Source organism: Girardinichthys multiradiatus, chromosome 4, assembly GCF_021462225.1.
Source record: "Girardinichthys multiradiatus isolate DD_20200921_A chromosome 4, DD_fGirMul_XY1, whole genome shotgun sequence".
Lineage (NCBI taxonomy): Eukaryota > Metazoa > Chordata > Actinopteri > Cyprinodontiformes > Goodeidae > Girardinichthys > Girardinichthys multiradiatus.
Window position 1 is genome coordinate 27496107 of NC_061797.1, and position 23581 is coordinate 27519687.

The 23581-nt window shown below is 37.6% G+C and overlaps 2 protein-coding genes and 1 long non-coding RNA gene across 6 annotated transcripts in view; 2 read left to right on the forward strand and 1 right to left on the reverse strand.

The window, feature by feature from the left end:
- The window catches only part of LOC124866799 (polycystic kidney disease protein 1-like 2), a 26565-nt gene extending 21987 nt beyond the window's left edge, over positions 1-4578 (forward strand). Inside the window, exons 34-41 of the mRNA XM_047362747.1 lie at positions 726-1056; positions 1142-1275; positions 1357-1484; positions 1571-1731; positions 3343-3553; positions 3675-3776; positions 3845-3976; positions 4052-4578. Coding sequence (XP_047218703.1) covers positions 726-1056; positions 1142-1275; positions 1357-1484; positions 1571-1731; positions 3343-3553; positions 3675-3776; positions 3845-3976; positions 4052-4141 — 1289 coding nt within the window. The 3' untranslated portion in view covers positions 4142-4578. The remainder of the gene's footprint in view (positions 1-725; positions 1057-1141; positions 1276-1356; positions 1485-1570; positions 1732-3342; positions 3554-3674; positions 3777-3844; positions 3977-4051) is intronic.
- On the reverse strand, positions 765-9779 carry LOC124866801. Of its 2 annotated transcripts, XR_007037923.1 has the most exons (5): positions 9339-9779; positions 8135-8182; positions 4030-4152; positions 1534-1682; positions 765-902 (listed from the first exon to the last, which is right to left on the reverse strand). It is a non-coding gene; the product is annotated as an uncharacterized LOC124866801 (long non-coding RNA). The 2 variants fall into 2 exon arrangements; XR_007037924.1 differs by lacking the exon at positions 8135-8182.
- Positions 8957-23581, forward strand: part of nfat5b (nuclear factor of activated T cells 5b) — a 37004-nt gene continuing 22379 nt past the window's right edge. For 2 of the 3 annotated variants that reach the window (XM_047362745.1, XM_047362746.1), the window contains exon 1: positions 8957-9251. In XM_047362745.1, the coding sequence (XP_047218701.1) occupies positions 9179-9251 (73 nt within the window). In that variant the 5' untranslated portion in view covers positions 8957-9178. The remainder of the gene's footprint in view (positions 9252-23581) is intronic. The other variant, XR_007037922.1, reaches the window with a different exon arrangement.

Genomic DNA, 23581 nt, shown 5'->3' on the forward strand with positions numbered 1-23581 from the left:
TTATTTTACATGATGGAGCTTTAACCTGTATTTGTAGATGGCATGAAGAACTGTGTTTTTAGACAATGATTTGTGGAATCCCATGTGTAATGCATGTAAACGAATTAGACTTGTTTTTGATGCAGTGCTACCTTAAGGCCCATGTATCACAGGCATGTAATTTTGACTTTTGGTCCTTTACAGAGAGAGATTCTTAAATTTTTTAAATAAACTATCATGAATATATATGATAGGATGTTTAAAATCTTCCCAATTTTTCCACTCAAAAAAGATTATTTTTAAGATGTTCCACTTTTATTAGATGCTGTTTGTCAGACTCGAGAGCATCTACCCATATTTACCTCTGAGAAATCCAACCTCCCTAAGAGGCTCTTTTTATGCCCAGTTTTCCTATTCATATGTGATGATTTAATTTAATAGATGCTAAATTCTTCTCCAGCTGTTGCTTATTAGTACCATTTAATTGTGCAGCCTTTCATTACCTAACCATTTGAGGTTTCTTCCTATGATCAAATTCTAAATCACGTTCTTTGTCCTAAAAATTGTGCAATTTATTAGTCTAAACATTTGATGTTTTACACAGCATTCCAGGCTTTTTGAAAATGTGGTTGTGAATCAAAACAATGTTTTATTACTTTTAACCAAATAGTTCAAATTAAACAGAATTAAGATTTGTTGATCAGTATCTGTCCTATGCTAAGGTTCTTTTTATCACATTTGTGCAGGCTTTATTACAGATGGAAACTCAAAGCTGGTGGGTAATGCTCGTCTCCGCCAGGTGAGAGTGCAAAAAAACACGTGCCATCTTGCTCGCACCATGCAGAAGTCTGTGCCAGACTGCCATGCTTCTTACTCCTGGGAGGCAGAGGACATTAGCTCCTATGGCCCAGGTTGGAGCCTGCCTGTGGGAGATAACACATCACTGAACCACCATAGCCTGTGGGTGTACAGATCTCAGAGTGAGCTGAGGGCTTTTCCCATCTGGGGCAGCGTAATGCTCTACAGAGGAGGTGGCTTTGCCATTGATCTGGGGCCAGACTTACAAAAGTCAAGGAGGTAGGATTTTTTTATTATATGAAAAATGTATCACATTTAAATGGGAGGACATAATATTAATCCTGTTTCCTCCATGCATCCCTAGAATCCTTAGGTACCTTTACGACAATACCTGGTTAGATGTGTACACCCAAGCCATCTTTGTTGAGTTCACTGTGTACAACGCAAATGTGAACCTCTTTTGCATTGTTACACTCATGCTGGAAACCACAGCCATCGGTTAGACCCTTAGGTACAGCCTAAATTCTGTGAGGGCTGCCCAACAAGAACTAAGATGTTCGTGCTTTTATTTTGATCCAGGAGCTTTCCAGTTCCGCAGTGAGCTTCACAGTGTTCGTCTTTACCAGTCAACGGGTGGCCTCCACATCTTTGTAATGGCCTCTGAAATCGTTTACTTTCTCTTCATCATCTACTATATGCTTGTTCAGGTGCATTAGCATTATATTTTTTTATTAAAAAAATTATAAATTCACTCACTGGAATGTATGACATAAGCTCCTCTTGGTGTCCACAGGGAAAGCTAATGAGGAGCCAGAAATGGGCTTATTTCAAAGGAAAGTGGAACCTGCTGGAGTTGGCGATCATAGTCCTCAGCTGGAGTGCGCTGTCTGTCTTCATCAAGAGAACTTTATTGGGAAAGAGGGATATAAGCTTTTATCAGAACAACAAAGACCAGTACGAGATGAGAAATATCCTTATTTCAAATTTAATACATTTTTATTTAAGGAAATTAAACCGTAAAGGACACTGCTCTTGAAATGCACAAAAAGCTTACTTTGTTGTCTAGGCTAATTTATGCCTTATCTGTAACCTGATGTGCTGATTATAAATATAAAAGTATGCTCTGGTGCTGTATATAACACTAAATAGGTATGCTTCTGATATGCCATGCTGCAAAGGATTATGCTTTGCTCTAATACCACGGTTCCCAAACTGTGGTACTTGTACCACCACTAAATTTTTTTGCAAGCTAGAAAAGAACAAACTAAATGTGATTTAAAGCTATTAAGCATCAACAGACAAAAAGTTTAAATCTTTAACGGACATTAGTGCTTTATCAAAAACTTCTCAAAGGAGAAGTGCAGTGGATAAAACTTTTAAGACTCATATTTGACCTCCGGTACAAATGTAACTAAAGACCGGTAAACCAGGAATAAAGGCTTATGCTGTATTCCATTTACACTCTGAAATCAAAACTTAGATCAGAGAATGAGACCAAACACAACTTAACAGTTTCCTAAATCATAAAACCAGAGAGATTTGGACATTTCTAAGCTCAGTGAGCAGGCTAACCAGTATTGGCTAGAAAATATATTAACTATGTTTTTCTGCTTCCAACCTTTGTAGTAACACGTTCACTAAATAGAGTTAATGAATGTGAAAAAATTATTTATTACAGAAAATCTGCAAATAAATATTTCTAAGGCCATGTTGCATGCACCTGTGACGTAACACTGAAGTTATTTCTCTACTGGTAGCTACTCCATGAACGGACCTAACATAAATGCTTTTGTAAGAATGGTCAGAAATTCCCACAAAAAACTCCTAAACCATGCTGAAAGTCCTCCTTTAAGGGTTAAAGCTGTTATAGCTGCAAAGGACGGACAGATTCATATTCAAGCCGATTCCTTAAGAACGGGATGCCACTGAGGTTCATAGGTGTCTTTAGGCAGACTAGTGCAAGGGTGGCACGTGGTGTCAATTTGTGTAAATCACAGAATTAAAAAAGAAATTAAAATGGAAAATAAGACCGAATAGTTGTTCTATATCTGTCATGGATTACATTTTTTAAAAGGCTCATTTTATTAAGATAATAGGTCCTAGCCTTTTTTTTTGATAAATGCAAAGCTCTTTCTCCATAATCTAATGTTCAGGGTCATTCCCGATTACACGCAGGGCAGCCATGTTTGATTTTGAGGTTAAGTTGGTAAGAAACCTTCAACTTTCCCACTTGGAATGCCAACTTTATGGGAACTTTCTGTTAGTTTTTCTAACTTAAAACTTACAAATTAGAACTTCTGAGCAAGAGAATGTGTAATTAAATTGCATCCCTCCAACAATCACACAGTGCCAACTGATAAGAAAATTGTGTTTTTAGTGGAAGCATTTGAAAAGACATAAAGGCCTTCATATGTTTGATTTTACCTGAACATAATATGGGTTCTGTTTAAGACTTAATGTAATAAAATGTTCCTGTTCACGAATGACCAAAAACTGTATGGATCTAATTTCAACTAAATAGACATTATAAACGGTAACATGACCCTTTTCTCTCTTTGAATTAAGATTTGCCAGTTTTCATGAGACAGCCCAGGCAGACGCAGTGCTCGGGTATCTGATTGCTTTTCTGGTTCTGCTGGCTACAGTCAAACTGTGGCACCTGCTGAGACTCAACCCGAAGCTGCACATGATCACGGCAACACTGCAGAGAGCTTGGACTGATATTTCAGGCTTCCTGGTGGTCATGACCATCATGTTCCTGGCATACTCCATTGCAGTGAGGACTTTCCCACGCTTAACATCAACACTTTGCTGGAGTTTCAGCAAACCAGTACATTTTGTCAAATAGACTGCATTTGAAAGCCTTGGTTGACAGACACAATCTCTCCTTTTTTCAGTCTAATCTGATGTATGGGTGGAAGCTTTACTCCTACCGGACTCTGCTTGACGCTGCACAAACTATTGTCAGCTTGCAGCTTGGTATTTTTAACTACGAAGAGGTTAGTATGAGGCAACAGCAGATAATGACGGATGATCCCTTTTAATTGCATTTCTTGTGATCCGCCAGGTTCTGAACTACAATCCAGTGCTTGGGACTTTCCTTATTGGCTCCTGCATTGTGTTCATGACCTTTGTGGTGCTGAACCTCTTCATCTCTGTTATTCTCGTGGCATTCAGTCAAGAGCAGATACATCACAAGGTAAATTATTATTTATAATCCTAAAACGTCTGAAAATTCTTGTATCCACTTACCACATGCTTTCTGTTTTTACAGCCATCAGAAGAGGAGGAGATTGTTGACCTGATGTTGATGAAACTCTGCAACTTCTTCGGAGTTAAATGTCAGAAACAAGTGGTTTCCTAACTGGGATTCATCTGAGGATAAAGAATAATATCATGTTCAGAGTCCAACATTCAAGCAATGCAAATGTGTTGGTTCAGCCACAGTTGCTGTAGCTTGCTTTTATTTAGTTGCCAATAACCTTTTTCCGTGTATATGAGTCCATGCAAGTTAATTAATTGTTTATCTCTGAGGCTGCAGATCTATAACTATTAAATGAGACACGTTAACATTGTCATGTAATGGCAGCTAAGGATATTGTGCAATGAGACCTTACATATGTTATACAAATAATTAGTGCAATTATCAAAATATCTTGTATAATTTGCTTTTTGTGACTATTACTTAAACCGAAGAAAACTCCTTCTTCACTATATGTTTGTCATTTCTGCCAGCTCTAATCTCTAACTGGTGAGCCATTTCTTGCTGATGATAAATAAACCATAGGAAATGGAAATAAACACTGGTTCTGCTTTTTGTAAATAAGCATAGAAAAGTAGGAAGAAAATATTCAAATTTAAAGAAGATGAGCATGCTGGGAACATGAACTGAAGGACAAGTTCACAACAAGCCAGCTACATGAAAAATATCCTACTTTGGATGCTGCATTTTAGATTTTAACAGTCAACATCACATTTTACTCCATGTACAGGTCCTTCTCAAAGTATTAGCATATTGTGATAAAGTTCATTATTTTCCATAATGTAATGATGAAAATTTAACATTCATATATTTTAGATTCATTGCACACTAACTGAAATATTTCAGGTCTTTTATTGTCTTAATACGGATGATTTTGGCATACAGCTCATGAAAACCCAAAATTCCTATCTCACAAAATTAGCATATTTCATCCGACCAATAAAAGAAAAGTGTTTTTAATACAAAAAACGTCAACCTTCAAATAATCATGTACAGTTATGCACTCAATACTTGGTCGGGAATCCTTTGGCAGAAATGACTGCTTCAATGCGGCGTGGCATGGAGGCAATCAGCCTGTGGCACTGCTGAGGTCTTATGGAGGCCCAGGATGCTTCGATAGCGGCCTTTAGCTCATCCAGAGTGTTGGGTCTTGAGTCTCTCAACGTTCTCTTCACAATATCCCACAGATTCTCTATGGGGTTCAGGTCAGGAGAGTTGGCAGGCCAATTGAGCACAGTGATACCATGGTCAGTAAACCATTTACCAGTGGTTTTGGCACTGTGAGCAGGTGCCAGGTCGTGCTGAAAAATGAAATCTTCATTTCCATAAAGCTTTTCAGCAGATGGAAGCATGAAGTGCTCCAAAATCTCCTGATAGCTAGCTGCATTGACCCTGCCCTTGATAAAACACAGTGGACCAACACCAGCAGCTGACACGGCACCCCAGACCATCACTGACTGTGGGTACTTGACACTGGACTTCTGGCATTTTGGCATTTCCTTCTCCCCAGTCTTCCTCCAGACTCTGGCACCTTGATTTCCGAATGACATGCAGAATTTGCTTTCATCCGAAAAAAGTACTTTGGACCACTGAGCAACAATCCAGTGCTGCTTCTCTGTAGCCCAGGTCAGGCGCTTCTGCCGCTGTTTCTGGTTCAAAAGTGGCTTGACCTGGGGAATGCGGCACATGTAGCCCATTTCCTGCACACGCCTGTGCACGGTGGCTCTGGATGTTTCTACTCCAGACTCAGTCCACTGCTTCCACAGGTCCCCCAAGGTCTGGAATCGGCCCTTCTCCACAATCTTCCTCAGGGTCCGGTCACCTCTTCTCGTTGTGCAGCGTTTTCTGCCACACTTTTTCCTTCCCACAGACTTCCCACTGAGGTGCCTTGATACAGCACTCTGGGAACAGCCTATTCGTTCAGAAATTTCTTTCTGTGTCTTACCCTCTTGCTTGAGGGTGTCAATAGTGGCCTTCTGGACAGCAGTCAGGTCGGCAGTCTTACCCATGATTGGGGTTTTGAGTGATGAACCAGGCTGGGAGTTTTAAAGGCCTCAGGAATCTTTTGCAGGTGTTTAGAGTTAACTTGTTGATTCAGATGATTAGGTTCATAGCTCGTTTAGAGACCCTTTTAATGATATGCTAATTTTGTGAGATAGGAATTTTGGGTTTTCATGAGCTGTATGCCAAAATCATCCGTATTTAGACAATAAAAGACCTGAAATATTTCATTTAGTGTGCAATGAATCTAAAATATATGAATGTTAAATTTTCATCATTACATTATGGAAAATAATGAACTTTATCACAATATGCTAATATTTTGAGAAGGACCTGTATACAGTCAAAATACAGAGTATCATACCATTTGACCTGGAGCTGAATCAGCCATAAACATCATTAATCATCTAAGTTGTCAGCAACTCATGCACCTGTTGCTCAACTACAAATTTACATACCATGAAAGAACATTTGTGTCCTAGCTGTGACAGGAAATTCTGTGTCGGCAGCAGAGGTGAAAAAAGGATTTTTTTTCAGTAGAATTTTTCACCTTTTGCTGAAAGCAAAGACTGCTACCTCTTACGGCTGCTATATTTAATTTTAATATGGACCCCAATAAACACATTTTACTCAACTTCTGTTGTGTAGACCTTAAAATGAAAATTAGTTTTCAGTGTCAGGGAAGATGTTGGTGTTGGGAAAACATCATATCCCCCATCTTTGATTTCAATATGGCCAGAATTCCCTTACTCATGAGCACTACTTGCAGGTCTGGGAAACATGTTTGAGATGTCATAATGGTCACTATTAAATGGCCATTCTGAACTCTGTAATATCATTAGATGTCAGGGTTGTGACAAATACATGAACAGTTGGAGTTCAGCAAGTCCACACAAGAAGCATATCTCACTAATTCATTTGTACTGCAGCATAGTGACAAAATGTATAAAATGTAACTTTTTAACAATGAAAGAAAACTATTCAGTTTTTGCTTAAGCCATCATATGTGTTTTGAGTATTGTATGTGGTGTGTCCTTTCTTTTTTTCCCTTGAATGTAGTTGGTTAGCCTGGAAATGGGCAATCCAAATGGAAGAAAAAGCCTCATGGATAGCTCAAAATCTCCTGCTCTTCCATGAAAAAAATGCACATTGAAATACTATTTGTATGCCTTTCATAAATAATGTTTTGGTAAAAAAAAAAAATTCAACAAATCTAAATGAAATGTAATCAGTGTACTGTAAAACTGATGTTTGTCCTTTGGTTATGTCTCCAGCATTCTCTGCTGTCAGTTTGACAAATCATTGGTTATGTTGCTGAAATGAACTGAAGCCATTACTTTAAAATGTCTTCAGTTCATCTGTCGCAAAAGAGCCATTTTCTCCCCATCTAAGGCTAATGTTGTCCTCCATTCATTTTTTTCCCCCCGGATTTGAGAGATTTCTTCCTTGTAATTTGGTGGCTAAGGATTTTGTTTAATCAGAAAATAGTAACAAATGAACCAGAAGATAAGTGGGCTATTGTATAAGACAAAGTTATTTCATCAGCTCACATTAGTTATGTTGAAATCAACATTTAGGTCCACTCAAAGTCATGCTTCTAAATACTTTTAATCAAAGTTAAATAATTTAAATTCAAATAATCCTCTTTTATCAGCTACCTAATTCAAATCAGTTGAAGAGCAACAAAAGGTTTACTTAATGTACTCCGGTAATTAGCCTTAAACAGAATTATAAGTTCAAACAGCTAACTGAAAAAGGTTACCAGATTTGTATCAGCTAAACTTTCACACAGGGTTAGACAAAAAGAGGTTTATAATTATTAGTATAGGTTATATTAGCTTAAGTATAGTATGCAACTTGTTAAATAGCTAATTATATTTGTGTTGGTAACTTAGATTTTTGGGGCAATCATTTTCATGTCTATTTTTAAGTTGAATCGATAAGTTATTATACTGTAGGACCTTGAAATGCAAAAGAAATAACCTTTACTGTCCCTCAGTGGGAAAATTCAGATATACCAGCAGCAAAGTGACAGACATATTCACGTTTGACAAATGTATAGCAAGCAAATTTATCATTTCATAATTTTCTTACTTCTGTTTAGAGTCATGGGAGGTAAAGTGGAGCTGATCTCAGCAGTCACTGTGTAAAAGACACTCAAACAGGTCATTTCAGCAATCAAGAATGTAATAATTATCATTTTAGAAACAAAACAATTCCAAATTGTGGTAATATGATTAATATGATTGTAAATACTGAAAACTGTCATATTTTGATTATTTAAAAGGCAATTAAGACATCAGCAATAGGATGTTAACATGATGGGACACAATTTTAACATGAAGCAAGTTCACTGAAATGTTGTTTGACATGACAGCATAATAAGCTACAATGGGAAAGGGTTCATTTAGGCTTCTATGGAGAATGATATTTGAAAAATCTGAAATGTTGAAAAATGCTGAAGAACATACAAGAAAAACATAATTTACAATAAATATCTATCGATCGATCGATACATATTAAAATTAAAGTTGTATTGTATCTTGAATACTTAATAGGTCCATTGTGTTTACCAGTTTAAAATACAGCCTAATAAGATCTCCAAACAAATATGGCTTTCAAAGTGATCTAAATCCTTTTCTGGAACGCTTGCTTTTGAGATGAATTAATTTAATTCTACCTTGGATGAAAGAAAGTTGTGATATAGTTTATTAGAAGACCGGATGATCTTTTTCACGACCTGAATTAGTTCTATAGGTAATGCAAGAGTTTCTCAAGTTATTTTTAATTTGAATTGCAACGTTATATTTTGACAAACAAAAAAAAATGTTTAGGTACATTACACATGAATAAATAAATAATCTGGACGTCGCTCTTGCGTGTTGCGTCACAGGCGTGGGCGTGATTCCCCTCAGGTCGTCCGTTGACAACAAACATGAGTCGTGGGCGGACCGAAGAGGGACTCACAGGCAGAGTGGCAATACAGACAGTAACGACGGAAAAACTGAGGCCAAAACTGTTGCCCGTTCCTCACAAGTTCTGTAATTTATTAGCCCTCAGACAGGGAACAGTGTTACCCGGTTCTGTGACGCTGTAAGTAACCGAAAGTGTCCGGTTTCTACAGCTAGAGGGATTGCGATGCCCTCTGACTTTATCTCCCTCTTCAGCGGGGACCTCGACCTGAATTCTCCCGGATCCGTGTACTCTAAAGGTAAACACAGTTCCTCCACCCTGTTTGTTCTGTTGGAAACTTTCTTCATTTATTATTTTAGTGTGTCTACATATGTAACAAACTTACATGTGTTGCGACGCAACATGTGTGCGTGTGGGTGGCGTTCACTTCAATGCCATCCATCTGTAAACCACCTCCTCTCACATGCTTGCGCATGAGCCGAAGTAAAGTTTTGGCTCTCCTACGTAGCCTTCACGGATACCCGTTGCGCTTCTTCAGTCTCAAGCTCATGTTCTCGGCGGGCTGAAGCCCTCAGTTGCTGCAAGCACACCGGTCAGATATGTTTACTATCTCCCATGCCAGCCTAAAAACGCCGCTATTTTCTTTGGACTATTTGAATAGGCCATCGATGCCCTCCGACCCCGCCAGGCGCTTGACACATGCACACATATGCAGGCACTGCACTGATCCCAGAGCGGCGCTAGTGGGACTATTAACATAAACTGTGTAATCATCAGCAAGGGAAACTCAGGCAACCTGTGGATAGAAAAACTGAACTCTGTTGATCTCACAACACCAGGTGCAATTGCTCTGAAGACGGTATTCTTGTGTTATCTTCTGCTTTCCTTACTCCGTAGTGTGCAGTAGCAGAAGTTTAATTTAAACAGTTTAGTTTATCGGTTGAGGTTTTGGCAGAATAGGTGCTGCATCCCTGCACCTTGTAAATTAAACATTTTAATCAGACGTCTAAGAATGCAGATATGTTTTTTTCTATTTATCAGTCATGATGCACAAAGTTGGTACACATTTTGTGTACTAAGAAATAAGAAAATAAGCTATTTGAGTTGCTTTTTTTCTCCCAAGTGGGTGTGGTGGCAGGGATACCTTGGAGGGTGCAAAAATCTACCAAAATCTACCATTGTCTCTTTCTCCTGACTTTCAGATGCACAGCAGAAGAAGGTCTTTCTTTTGAATCCTATTCCATTACATTACTTTTTGTGTACATAATCCAACTCACTTGTAAAGAAGCTAATTGGAAGGCTATTTGCAAAGTGCAGCTTTGTTTAAAAGATGACACTTTACTGCACAATGTTAAAGAAAATGACCTGGACAAGCAAGTTGAAATCCAACCCTTTTTTTCTTTCCAAATTATATGACAAGGAAACAGCTTTTGGTTCATGGGTGATGAAAGCCAAAGTTACCTTATCCAAGCTTAGTTGTACATAATGCTTGGGTCTTAATTTTGGATATGTTTTTGTAACCACTGCCCTGAACTGTTGTACAGGGAAACCTTTGTAGGAGATGTGCAGACCACTTTTTGTGCAAGTAATATGTGCAAAAACATGTTAAATCAAGGTCTGTTCATTTTTGAGCTCATTACATTGTGCAAAAACAACAAAGCACTATCTGACAGCCTTTATTTGAGCTGCTTGAGGGAGTCCTAAAGGCTAAATGTCTCCAAAGAAGGTTCTGAGGCATGCTGCTTATCGTTATCCATTCATCCATCAGCGTTCTATACCTACTATGTCCTATAGATATTGGGGGTATTTACAATGGTCAGTGGGCGAGAAGCGGGGTAAAACCTTAACAGGTCACCAGTCTATTGCAGAACTACAAAGAGACAGAAAATCATGCAAACAAACACACTCACTTACACCCAAGGAGAGTTCGAGTGAACTATTATATAAAATTCATGTTTTTGGAATGTGGGAGGAAATCGATTTAACTGAAAAGAAGCTTGCATTACTAGTTTTTTTTTTATTATTTCTTCATTGAACTCAGCATGCCCATCTACATCCACTCTGCAACCACCCAATCCCTTTACTTCATCCCTTCTTATCACTTGTCCACTTCTTAGCGCCTTTTCCTTTAAATTGTCATAATTGTCCTGAAGAATAAAGTTTAATGAACAACAACATCCATCCAGACAATGAAAATCATCTCAATTATAATGCTGGTGTACAAGCTTTTAAGCTGCTACTCAAAAACTAACCTTGTATTCAATTATCTCAATGACACATTTCAAAAATGGCATCAATATATATCCTTTAGATATATTAATGTAGAATACATATAGAAAAAGAAACGCATTTTTACTGAGTTTGCTACCTTTAAGACTACGTGGACAAATGAACAGATGATGAATAATATCTGTGTCTTATAGTGTTAAAGGCCAACACACTACTACAGCCTATACATGGGCTGTAATTATTTATGATTCACCAATAAACTCAAATCTTAAGATCATTGTTTAAAAATCTCTATTTTACCAATAAGTGCACAATTTATACCTGTTATCAAGGAGAGCTAAGTATTATAACTTGAAATAAACAACAACATGGCTGCTTGTTTTACCAGTAGAAGATATTTAAAAAAAAAGAAATCCTAGTATTTCTTTTGCATATCAGATTAATTATCTTCAAGCCTTAAGGTTCAGATTACTTCTAAATACTAAGTAATAACCTTAGGTTGGCATCCTTTTGTAAGACGAATTCTTAGGCTGTAGATTTACTCTTTTGATGGGAAGGAAAAATAGTAGATTTGTTGTTCTAATTATTTATTTTTTGCCTGTGTAGCATCTAGTTTTGTTATTTTGTTCTACTTTGGGCAGTAAAATCTTTATATGGAGGTCATTTTTAGCCTGAGAGTAGTCCAGGGAATACCAAGGAAAAACTGAATGCTTCAACAATAGCTCTCAGGACAGGAAGGCATTTTGTGCTGCTTTTTTGTAGTTCGTGAGGGACTGCTGGGTAATGATTGTAACAAAATGCCTTCCCAGCAGTTTCACTGTAAAAATGATGAATGTTATGGCTTCAGTATAGGTTCTGGTAAGCCTGTTTAACAATTGTAAGCCCTCAGATCTTTACATAGTTCTTTTTTATTTTTTTATTGACACCCACCTTAGCTTGGTCAATAATTAACTATTGAGCTCCTCTGTGTATAAACTGAGGTTTAAATAGCACTCTATTACTATTGACTCTCCTGTGTCAAGCAAACTTGGCGTCATGCGCTTAAATATACTCAACTGCCTTGAAAGCTGGTGGATAAAAAGCAAAAAGCACCATGGGGGGAGGCGGGGGGGGGCAGTATTTGCATCGTGTACCCAATAAAGTGGCTGGCAAACAGCTAATTTTGAATAAACCACCAGTCTTCAACCATTTCAAGATCACATAATAACCTTTGCTTTTATTTGGTTGCAGAAGCAATCAACAACCAAAGGACTAATGCAGAGAGTTTATTAATGTTAAACTGATTTTCATGATTTATTTTTATCCTAATATCTGTTTTTGTATTTGTGAAATCAGAATCTTGGATTTCAAACAAAGTTTTTTTTTTTTTTTTTACTTGGAATGCCTGAAACCTTGTTTTTGCAAACAACTCAAACAGGTTCCCTGCAGAAGCGCCCAGCTTTTATTGGGATCCCTAATGCTTTCTTCTAGGTTCTGCCTCTCAAACTATTTTAAAAGCTTTCTTGTTGACCATCAGTTTTGTGTACAGGGACCTGTTGTGGTGTGAATCTCCTTGTTTGCTGGGATGCCAAGCTTTGTCTCTGCTTCAGAACTTCACCTTTTATTGTGGCTGAAGAAATTTTAGTTTTGGTTGCTCAGCCTTCACAGTTTCTATTTGGGAGTTGCAGTGCATGGGAGTCACTTCTTCTTAGTTACTCTGAGATTATATCTTGAGTAGCATGTTAAAGACCAGGTTGAAGGGAGTAATGTAAACTGGAAGTGCATTATAGGCTTATTTGGACCTAAAGTATGTTTGGTTTTCATTTCTACCCCTTTCCTGCTCTAAATATGACCACAGCAATGCACCTGTTTATTTCAAAGTATATTTTGTTTATAAAATGAATCAACCCAGTGATGCTTGAAATCCGCACCTGTGTGTGTTTGTTTGTGTGTGTGTGTGTGTGTGTGTGTTTACACCCTTATCTTCTGTTCATTCTCTAAAATTAATCATTAATGCTAGCCAAACTTCAGTAAGTCTAATCGGGGTCAGGTCAAAATATCACCTCCTTTGGTATTTACTGCACACTTGTGACTTTGTTTGGGCCGCGGCAAATCAATGTCTGAGTGGTTTAACCTGTTAAAGAGCCCCGAGGCATTACTTGGCTGTCCGTGTTTTTTGAAATTGCAAGTTGTAGTTGGAGTCTCGAACAGCTCTGTATTTTAATATATTTCTTTACATTGATTGACACGACTTTTGTTGCCTATTTATCCAAGTACTTTTCAACACATTGGTAATTATCAGCAACTTTGGGCATGTGTACAAAAAATAATATTTAAAAAGTTGCTAAACAGATTAAAATAACACCAAAAATGTCTGATAATATTAAATCTAATATTGCTCTTTGAAAAACTTTGCAACATACACAAGTGTTAATGCAGAGGAAAAAAGATGCTTTTAAATCTGCATCTTGAACATTTTGCATGCACAGCTGGGCACTATAATCAATTTTATACTGTGCAACTCAGTTATTGCACTCAGACAACCTCTGAAGCATTACAGGCATGCTGGTGTTGCAGGTTTTCAGTTCTGCCAGAGGCATTTTTTAGAAGAATGGGAGATCTTTGTCTCCTGGCTCTGTTTCAGATTAGCAGGTTTGCTGTGTTTATGTAATGGAAGCAGATTTTCACATGTTGAGCACTGGTAATTTGTTTCTGGACAAATGTTAAAGAGGATCAAGGTGTCACTGAGAAAAAAGACAGTGGCGTATAAAGTGTGCATGTTTTCATTTTCTTTACCCAGTAATGCCTTCAGTCTGTTTCCCTTTATTTTATTATGGAAGACCTTTTTTGTTTTGGGGGTAGTTTGCAGGATCAAATTCTAAGCATGTGATTTCCATTCATTACCGTGCAAATAGTTTTGTCTCTCCACAACCATATGCAGATTAAATATTCATTTTTAGATCCAGCTGTCTGAGTGTGGACGGTCTAAGGGAGAGCTGCATCATTCAGTATGACCACCGCTTTTGCGTGCACTCATCTTCAGGAAGATTTCTCTCACTCTTTTGCGAAAAGCCCAAAGCACCTGTGAGATCTAACAACCCTTTTACGCTTCTCTGCAGCAAGACGATTGTAAAGTAAGACATTAAATATTAAGTGGGGTGAATCTTGGCTGGCTGCAGTCTTTCCACTGGCAGACGAGGTGCAGCAGTTAAGATGTCAGACTTTCATAACCTCGCTGTACAGACAGTGTTACCAGGTTCCAGGGTATTTTATGGCTCAAGTGAGAGAAAATAACTTCCTAAACACATAGTCTATTCAACTTGAAGTTATTAAGTGAGTTTTGAAGTCTTTTATTTTAAAAAAGAAATGTCCATGGAGGGTTTAAAATAGTGGGCTTGATGTAGTAAAATAGTGCAAAGGTCTAAAACAGATGTTTGTTTTACCCTGAAACCGTAGAAACTAGAACATTAACAAAGCATGTAATCCAATGCACCAACCTTACAATAACCCCCCCACGCCCCAACAGAAATCATGATGCTTGTGCGTCTCCATCTCAACAAGCCGCAGCTTTCCTCAGCATGAGCAATACTGTGACTCCGCATATTTCTCTCTCCATGCTTCTGCCTGACTTTGCTACCAATTGTTTATATGGACTTAAATCATGTCCTAGCATGCGTAACCTTGACTGAGCAGTAAGCGTGCAGTTAATGAAGGTGTGTGTTTCTGCTTGTGAGAACTGGAATGAATAGTACCTGAAATAATAATTTCTTATATTTCTCAATTTTGTTTCCTTTAACAGTCCAAAAAAGATTGTCTGCTGCTTATTGTCGTCTCCTTTCCCAGACCATTGGGATTTTTCCCTACAAATCAGCAGACATTCTGAATCTTTAATTAGACTGTACAACACATTTTCTTGATTAGTAATAACTAATCTTACTCTGAGGTCTGCATAATAAATTCCCTCAGCTACATAAAAAGAGGGAAACACAAGACCGTATGAGATATGTTCCAGTGTAAGAGCTTTGTGAGGTCTGGGATGACCCGTGGGTTTTTTTTTTTAATTAAAGAGGTGATTGTTTTGAAATATCATCTCTGTTTACAAAAAGGTGCCGTTAGGTTTCTGGTTCTGCATTCTTATTCTCAACTGGTCTTTTGTTAATTTCTGGAGACTCTAAGACACCTTCCCAGTGTGTGTGTTGATCTGGTGCCAGGTGTTCATCTTTCAGTCAGTTTCAGTTTATTCCCTGCTTCTTATTATAAAGCCAAAAACTTCCTTCAGGGATAGTTCATTTATATTTCAGAAGTAGAGCACCTCAAGCTGTTTCCAAATCTTCATTGAGCTTGTAAGTAGGCTGTGCACCGTGCACTGCTTTCCTCTTCAAACGAACTTTGGCAGGGGTCTGAAAATATTTACCACCGGATCACATTGTGTCGCTTATTGTAATTTTTTTCAAAACCACTCTTGGCTTTCAAAGTGCCAACATGGAAACCTGTGGGTGTCCTGCTGGCACACAGAGACGACAGCAGGTGCTCTGGGGTCCTTTTGGGGTTGGGCCTGTTTCGATTGGCCTTATTCTTGAACCTCGCAGTTGGCACGGTCAACAATTTGGACATTGTTGTTTGTGTTGGTGTTGTTTGTCCTTGTTGTTTGTGTAGGTGTGGCAGTGCACATTGTCCTGGAGGCTTCTGCACTTTGTGCTCATTCTGCAACATTTTTTTCTAGTGGTATGTACCACTGTGACATCTTTATGAATTCCATTCTGCATTGTAACAAGATAATCTGTGTTTCTGAACAAAGAGCCTCCTTGCATTGCCAGTGATTAATGTTGACACACCTCCACCCCTTTTCCTTCATTAAAGTTCTAAACTGCCAAGGAAACTGGTAAATAAACTTGACTTTTTATACTTCAGCTGTGTGAACCTTAAGAAACAAGTTATAAGATGCTAGTTATTAATCTCAGTGGGTGTTGGTAGGTGAGTCTTATTAACTTCACATCTGATTTGATGTTTACATCTGGGCATGGCCTCATATTTACTGCACATGCTAAAAACTATTACTAATCTTCCTGTCCTACAAAGGATTCGTTTCTACAATGTGGAAATATTTAATTTGACTAAATATTTTGTGTGTGTTTAGGATGTCTTAACTGGAATCTTTGTAATAGGTTAGAACACAATTAGTCATCAACTTTGTCATTGGTGCTTAAAATATGATTAAGAAAGTAAGAAAAATGTGTGTATATATGTAAATTAAACAAAAACAATCCATATAATGTTTGACAGGGATGTTAAGGTAGTAAAACAATATAATAAAGGTTTTGCTCCAACAAACATGGAAGAATACCTGAAAGTATTGCATGTAATATCAGCTCATGAAAATAAGATTGACTGATTGATTGATTGCCAAATGTGGTTAAGCGTGGTGATGTTAGACGATCATTGAATCTTTGCGTGCACTGTTGCGAAAGACTTTTCCTGTTGCTTTAGCATGGTTTTCCTGAGCCCGACAGAAATGCCTGTATTGGCAGACCAGCTCCAGTGTAGTGTAGATAAATTATGTGAGTATGTGCTTGAGTTTGAGCGGTCATTTGACTGCGTTTTGTCTGAATCGGGCTAGACCAGTCATAGCTTCTCACAGGAGCCTGATTTCATTTGAAGTGTTGTGTAGATCTATGGTTATGTTCCAGAATCTGTAGGTGTGGGAGCCTGCTTGGGTGGTGTAAATAGTTTGAATTCTTTTGCTAGCTTGGACATAACTGATTTATGTGTTGATTCTACTTCTAAAACATGGGTTACAAAGTGTCACTCTACACTATAATTTAACCTATACCTCAAATTAGTCTCCACCAGGTCATTTGGAAGAGCATTCACCCTGCTGCACAACTGTATAGAGAATAGCTACAGCAAACAACCATATTTGTGTGCAGATTGGGCTTATAGTTTGTGTTTGGCTCTCACTTCATGTGAAGGAGATAGTGGTGGGTGCCTGTTGAAAGCATGTAAACTGATGCCTGGTGGCTGTTCATTGTTCGCCTCAGGATTAGCTGCTCTGAAACAACTACATGCCACAAACTTTACTCACAAATGACTTTGCCTGTCCCAAAGTTTCACTGACCTTAACCTTTTCAGATGACTGCTAGAAGACTTTGTTATGAAGCTGTAAAAAGGGTCAAAGTTAGAGTTTAAAGAATATATTTTAGAAATTGTCAGTCATTTACTACTTTGCAAATAATTATGATGAATGGTACAGTTGTATTTTTGGGAAAGCTTAAGCCACTTTTTGCATTAGTAACTTTTTGTTTGTGGTTCCAGTGGGGCAACTGGGAGTGCGGAAAAGACCATAGATGTTTTTTTTGATAGTTGTATTGAGGGACCGGGGTATAAAACCAGAATGCAAGACATTTGACAAAATTATGAAAAGGAGTGTTGGTAGAGTTCACGCTAAACCAGAACCTGTTCAAAATTCTGTTTACGTTTGTTAAAACTGAAATAATTCATGTTCATAGTTCATAATTTGTTCATTCATTCGTAGGTCTTTAACAAGTGTTTTTCCAAAAGCTAAACATTTCTGACAACATATCATGATTTAGTTTGTAGGTTTCATCAATAGATTGAATATTAATCTAAACTCTTGGGGCTTATTTATGCATTCTCTTTGGTTCCGTTAAATCAAATAAACGGTGCTGCATGCAGGTTCTGGATAAAACTCTTCTGTTTTACATATTTTCCACTTGAAAAATGATATATTATTCAGATATTATGAGTTAAAAACATAATCCTACTTTAAAGTAATGCAAAAACACAAAAAAACTAAACGGATTAAGGCATGTAACGTGACCTACATAAATTAAACACAACACCAGTTTAGTTATTTCCACTGTACTTGCCTGTAATACTTTTAGAAAAAAAGTAACAGAATATTAGGATGCAACTTCATATTTGTACTTTTATCTGCTGCACATGCAAATTCACACCTGGACTCCCTCTTTCCGGCTTAGGGACAACAGAAACGGGCATGTAGACTTTTCATAGCAAACTGTATGAATTTTGATAGTTGGGATCATGCAATCCTATATTCTTTAAGTTTAAAGTATCATGGGAGGAATGCATTGGTAATAATATCAGTAACTGGTCCTTACAAAAACTAGTATGTATATGTGCATACCTGCTTAAAACATTCATGCCAAACATTCATAGAAGTCAGCAATAAAAATATTATAACTGTTATTTTGCATAAAGTAACTAAAGTCTCTAAGTTTTCAGCAGTTCGGAGTTTGGTCCCGAACTTTCAAAGCGCTCTCAAACGTTATCACAGTAATGTCCACATTCATTTAAACAACACTGATCACCAAATATCTTGAGTGCAGGTTTATTTTCGGGGTCCTTGCTTTCACTTTAAACCATTTAAAATCAAATACATTTACTCCTGCAACTACTAATGAAATCACCACACATGCAGTTCACATAATCGTGGCTTCTGTAGTCCAACTACTCCTGTCAGGTTTATTAGCAAGCACATTTTGTCAGGAGCATTAGGATGCTTCCTGCAAGCAATAACCGATTTATTGCAATGATGTGGTTTTTCTTCATGACTGCTGTTGTGCACGAGGCTGTAAGGTAACCAATGTGAGCCTCATAATGCAACATTCTTGAGCCATTCTCTCAGAATCAGTCAGTTAACATCAGTGTTGCATCAGTAGCATTGCAGGCAAAAAATGCATCAGTTATTGTCAAAAGACTAATATTGCTGGCTTTATCTGTGTATGTTTCTTTTCCCATGCTCCTTGTTTGTTTTTTTAGTCTCACCCACTATATGTCTTGGCTTTCACACATAGACTCCTGCAACCATTTTTGCCTAAACAACACTCACAAGTGATGTCAAGTCTGTTAAGGTAATTTAGCCCAACACTCAGTATGTTGTTTATTTAATTGTTTTGCTGTAATTGAACTGTTTATTACTGTATCTTGTTCCGAGTGCACTTTCACTAATATTGGAAATGTATTAATATTTCTTTGACTTTTGGGGAAGCATGCTGTCACAGCATTTCCGTTAGCTGACCGGAGTCACAGTAGATTGTCACAGTCATAGCATTTTTGTCAATTGTCATAATTCTCTTTAGAATGTGAAAACAAACTCGATGAAAAAGGTGAGCTAGTCATTTGCAGTCAATGTGTAGGTAAAATATGTATTTTTTAATGCTGCCTGTTAGACTTAGATATTGTAGAGCCCAAGTATGACATCTATTGTAACTTAAAAAATTTTGAAACATAAAGGCTTGAAATGTAATGGCATCAGTTCCTTTCTCTAGCTGTTTTTTTTTTTTTTTCTGTTTAGCTCTAAAACAATGCGGATACATCCAGAAATATATAATTTAAGGAAAAAGGATTTCATAGAGCCCTAAAATGTTTTCTAAAATTATGATTGCAGTTAGTTTAAATATCCATGGTTTTGTTAATATTGTGTTACCCCCAAAGTATTGCACATAAAAAAGCTGGATTATTATCAAACTGTGGATAAATTTGAGATTTGTAATTAAATAAACAAAACTTTAAATAAAAGTTAACTGCATAAATCACAAGATGACATGCAGAAAAATTTAAGTCGACTTCCTTCTGTTGAAGGATACGTTAATGAATTGCTTCGTTGCAAACAGCCCTGTAATACATAAAGTCTTAAACTGTTGAACAAATATAATTGGATTAAAAGTAATTTAATACCTTAATGATTTATTTATGTTGAACCTGAGATACTGTAAATCTGTTGTAACTAAACAAGAACTCCCTGTTAGGTTGAGATCCTAATTTTATATCTGGTGGCAAAGTTTTATAAAGATAATTGAGATTGCATAGCTGTCATGTCAAAATACTCCATGTTTTTAATCCCCAGATCATTATTTAAGCATGGATGATGCTGTTTTATCTCTATTCACTTTCACTGTGCTAACTCGCTAGAGACACAGAGACTCAAAAGACTTGTCCCCTGATCTGTGTTGCTATGGAGTCCCTGGCAGCCCTTGTGTAGGCTTGGCTGTAAACATTTTATGGTTGTTGTACATGGTTTGGTGCAGGTGCCAGCCCCCTCTCCTACTTTTTCCCCTCAGATGTTGGAATACTCTCCAAATGCAGACTAGGTGAGCTTAAGCTTGCCCTTTTAATCACGTCCTCTTAAGCGGTGTTTGTGTTAACTTCAGGCACTCCACCTTGTATAACAGTGCAGCCCACAGAGACGTTTAGTGGCTAGGTTGTACTACTGTTTTGTTTCTGCCCGACAGGATTCCACATGACAATGCTGCTAACCTGTCAAGCAAGATGCAGGGCAGAAAAGGGTCTGGCATACAGTAAACAAGCCAGGGAGAGAGGTGGTTGGAGTAGAAGAGGGGGACACAGAAAGGAGTTAAATCACTCACTCAGCCAAAAAAAGAAAGGGTGCCACGCCCCAGGTGCCAGGGTTAGTAAGAGCAAGCAGCAGGAATGTGAGGGGAGATGAATGGGGAGTTTAATTCCTGCCATTCACATGGTGAGTGCCTTCTTTTTTCACCTTTAGGCTCTATGACTTACCATATAAACATAAGAGGAGATGGTGTGGGTATACATGGCATAACTCTGTACCATGATGCAGGATTTCTTCCATATTGTAACCAGCTGTGATTTGTCTTTGAAATATGAGTGAGAGGAAAGTCAATTAGCTTAGGCAAGCTATTTAAATCAGGTATTTTAATGGTATTAGCAGGTCTCATAGCTAACCATGGGTATCTGGTTTAATAACCTGTTACGTTTTTCGCAGATGGACAGAAAATTAAAGTTTTTCTGTGGTCAGTCTTCAAAACATAAGTTTTAGACTAAAAACAAAACAAAGTAGTGTATGTGAGTCAATATCGTTCATTTTCCAGCTTACATGCTGGTATTTACTGTATTTGTTCATTTCCTCCTCTGTGAAAGAGACTGTTTGTCACATATAAATAAAAACTTGCGCTCTGTCTGCTTAAGAGGACACAAACATGCAGCAAAATGAGAGTTTTTGTTTTTTCTGCCTCCAAAAGCGTCATAGGAGCTGTGGAAACACTTTGAACAGGCCAGCCAGTGATTCGAGACCACTGCTCTGAGAGGAGAGTGCATATTTTCTGTTTGTGCGGTCAGCAATCTGTTTACTGGAAGGGCTTTTTCAACTTGGAGCACATGTTGCTGCATGTGCAGTCTCTCAGAGAGCCACAGGACAACTACATTTATATGAATTCATGTATGTTTGTGGGTGTGGCAGGAGTGGGTTTTTTTTTTTGTGCTGTTCATACATTTGTGAGATATTTGTTTTGAGAACGTAGCAAACACCCAGAACACTAAAATCCTCTGTGTATGTGTGGTGTGGAGTGAGTCCAGTCGAAGCTCCGTTTATGGGAACGAAGTCTTCCTGCTCCTCTAAAAGCAAGTTTTTAGAGACCAGAGGCATCTGACAATGAAGAGGTATGGGTTAGTTTCAGCAGGTTCCAGGTTTGTCTATTGTACGCAGCGAGTGGTAACAATGGGAGGGTTAAGTATCTGATATACACACCGAACCCTGGGATTCAGCTGCAAGTAATTAAAGCTGGCAGTTGGCAAAGAAGAGAGTCAGGCGACTGTAATGGCTGCTCTAAGTTCATACCATAATATTTGGATGATGAATCAGTCTGCTAGTAAAAGTGCTGTCATGCTGTTGACCTAAGCCTCCCCCCTCCTCTTCCTCATAACCCTGAGGCAGACACGGTGAAGGGAGAGAAATGGTTTTGTGTAACCCTGTTGTCTGTTTTGTAATGAGATCTTCTTTTTATTTGATAGGTCACATCTTTTGATTCGACCTCTTCATAACTTGTTTTATTCCACATCATCTCAGGACAGGATTTACCAGTGTTGTAAAAAGATATTCATACATGTTGGACAAGGGGCTGTTTTTTAATAAAATGTAGTTTGCATACAGTATGTACCTTGCAACAAAAATTTTTTATTAAAGATGCTACAACCCTAAAATGAATTTAAATATTTGCCGATACTGATGTTTTTACTTAAACGTTTGTGCTGTTTTTTTCCTGATGTTGTTTAAGCAAATGTAAATAAACCACATGGGCATCATCAGATATGCTGCTGCAATGTGTGCCTGTACCTTATGTCGTATTAATATTTACCAGATTGGTACTTACATTCAAAGCCCCAGATGGACTTTTAGACCTAAATTAACACTATGCTACAGAGCTGCTAAATCTGTATGCAGTGTGTTGAAATTAAGGGAGTGAGGAGCAAAACGGACTTGAGAACAAAACATAGTTAAAAAGCTGCTTCTGTCAATGGTTTAGCTCTGTGGCCTTGAACAGTTATTAATAATCCATCAGGAGCCGTTACATTGTGTGAACGACATCTCAATAAAATGCCTGTTTACCTGTTTTACCTTAACAAAACCAAGAAAATATAGTTAGGACATTTTAAACGTGCTTTATCAACCTGTAACTGTAACAGTGTTATCATGTAATTTCTAGATTCTTCTAAAGACAGCTGATATTTCTAAATCCCTTATACTCCATGGCAGACGGGGTTTAAAGTAAAAAAATAAAACAAACGTAGCCATGGCCTAAGTCAGCTGCAGCAGGCTTCTGTTGCAAACACCGCTCATATGCTTTAACTTAAAGTAATCTGCCAAACTAAAAGATTAAAATAACAAACTCTACTGTCATCTCTTATGCAATTTGAAATTACCATGTATATTTTATGAAAGAATGCTAGATCTTTTTGGCTGGCATTTTAAACGTCCATAGTAAAGTCAAAATATGACCTCCAGCACAAGGTCCTGGCGTATGGATTGACAGCATTAGCCCAGTCCGGCCCCATCTTTGATTTAAATAATAGCTGATGTAAAAATGTCAAAAAGTTACCACTGTAGCTCTGCTATTTTCTAATCTGCCAGTTTGTTTTGATCAGGTGTTTTGTTAGGGTTTTATTTTGTTGCTTTCTTTTTGTCTGTTAAAAATCTTAATCAGTCATTCAACATTCAGTACCCTTATCATATTTCTCCCTATTTACAATCATGTGGAACAAAGTAATACAAAAAATTATTTGATAATTACCAGCATGAATCATAAGCCTCCAGAAAATGCACCAGTATTTCATATTAAATAGGAAATATGTATGCAGCAACATATATATTATGTAATGTACACAGCCACAGGGGCTTTATACACTGCTCAAAAAATAAAGGGAACACTCAAATAACATATCGTAGATCTGAATGAATGTAATATTCTCATTGAATACTGTGTTCTGTACAAAGTTGAATAGGCTGACAACAAAATCACTCAAAAATCATCAACGGAAATCAAGTTTATTAACCAATGGAGGCCTGGATTTGGAGTCACACACAAAATTAAAGTGGAAAAACACACTACAGGCTGATCCAACTTT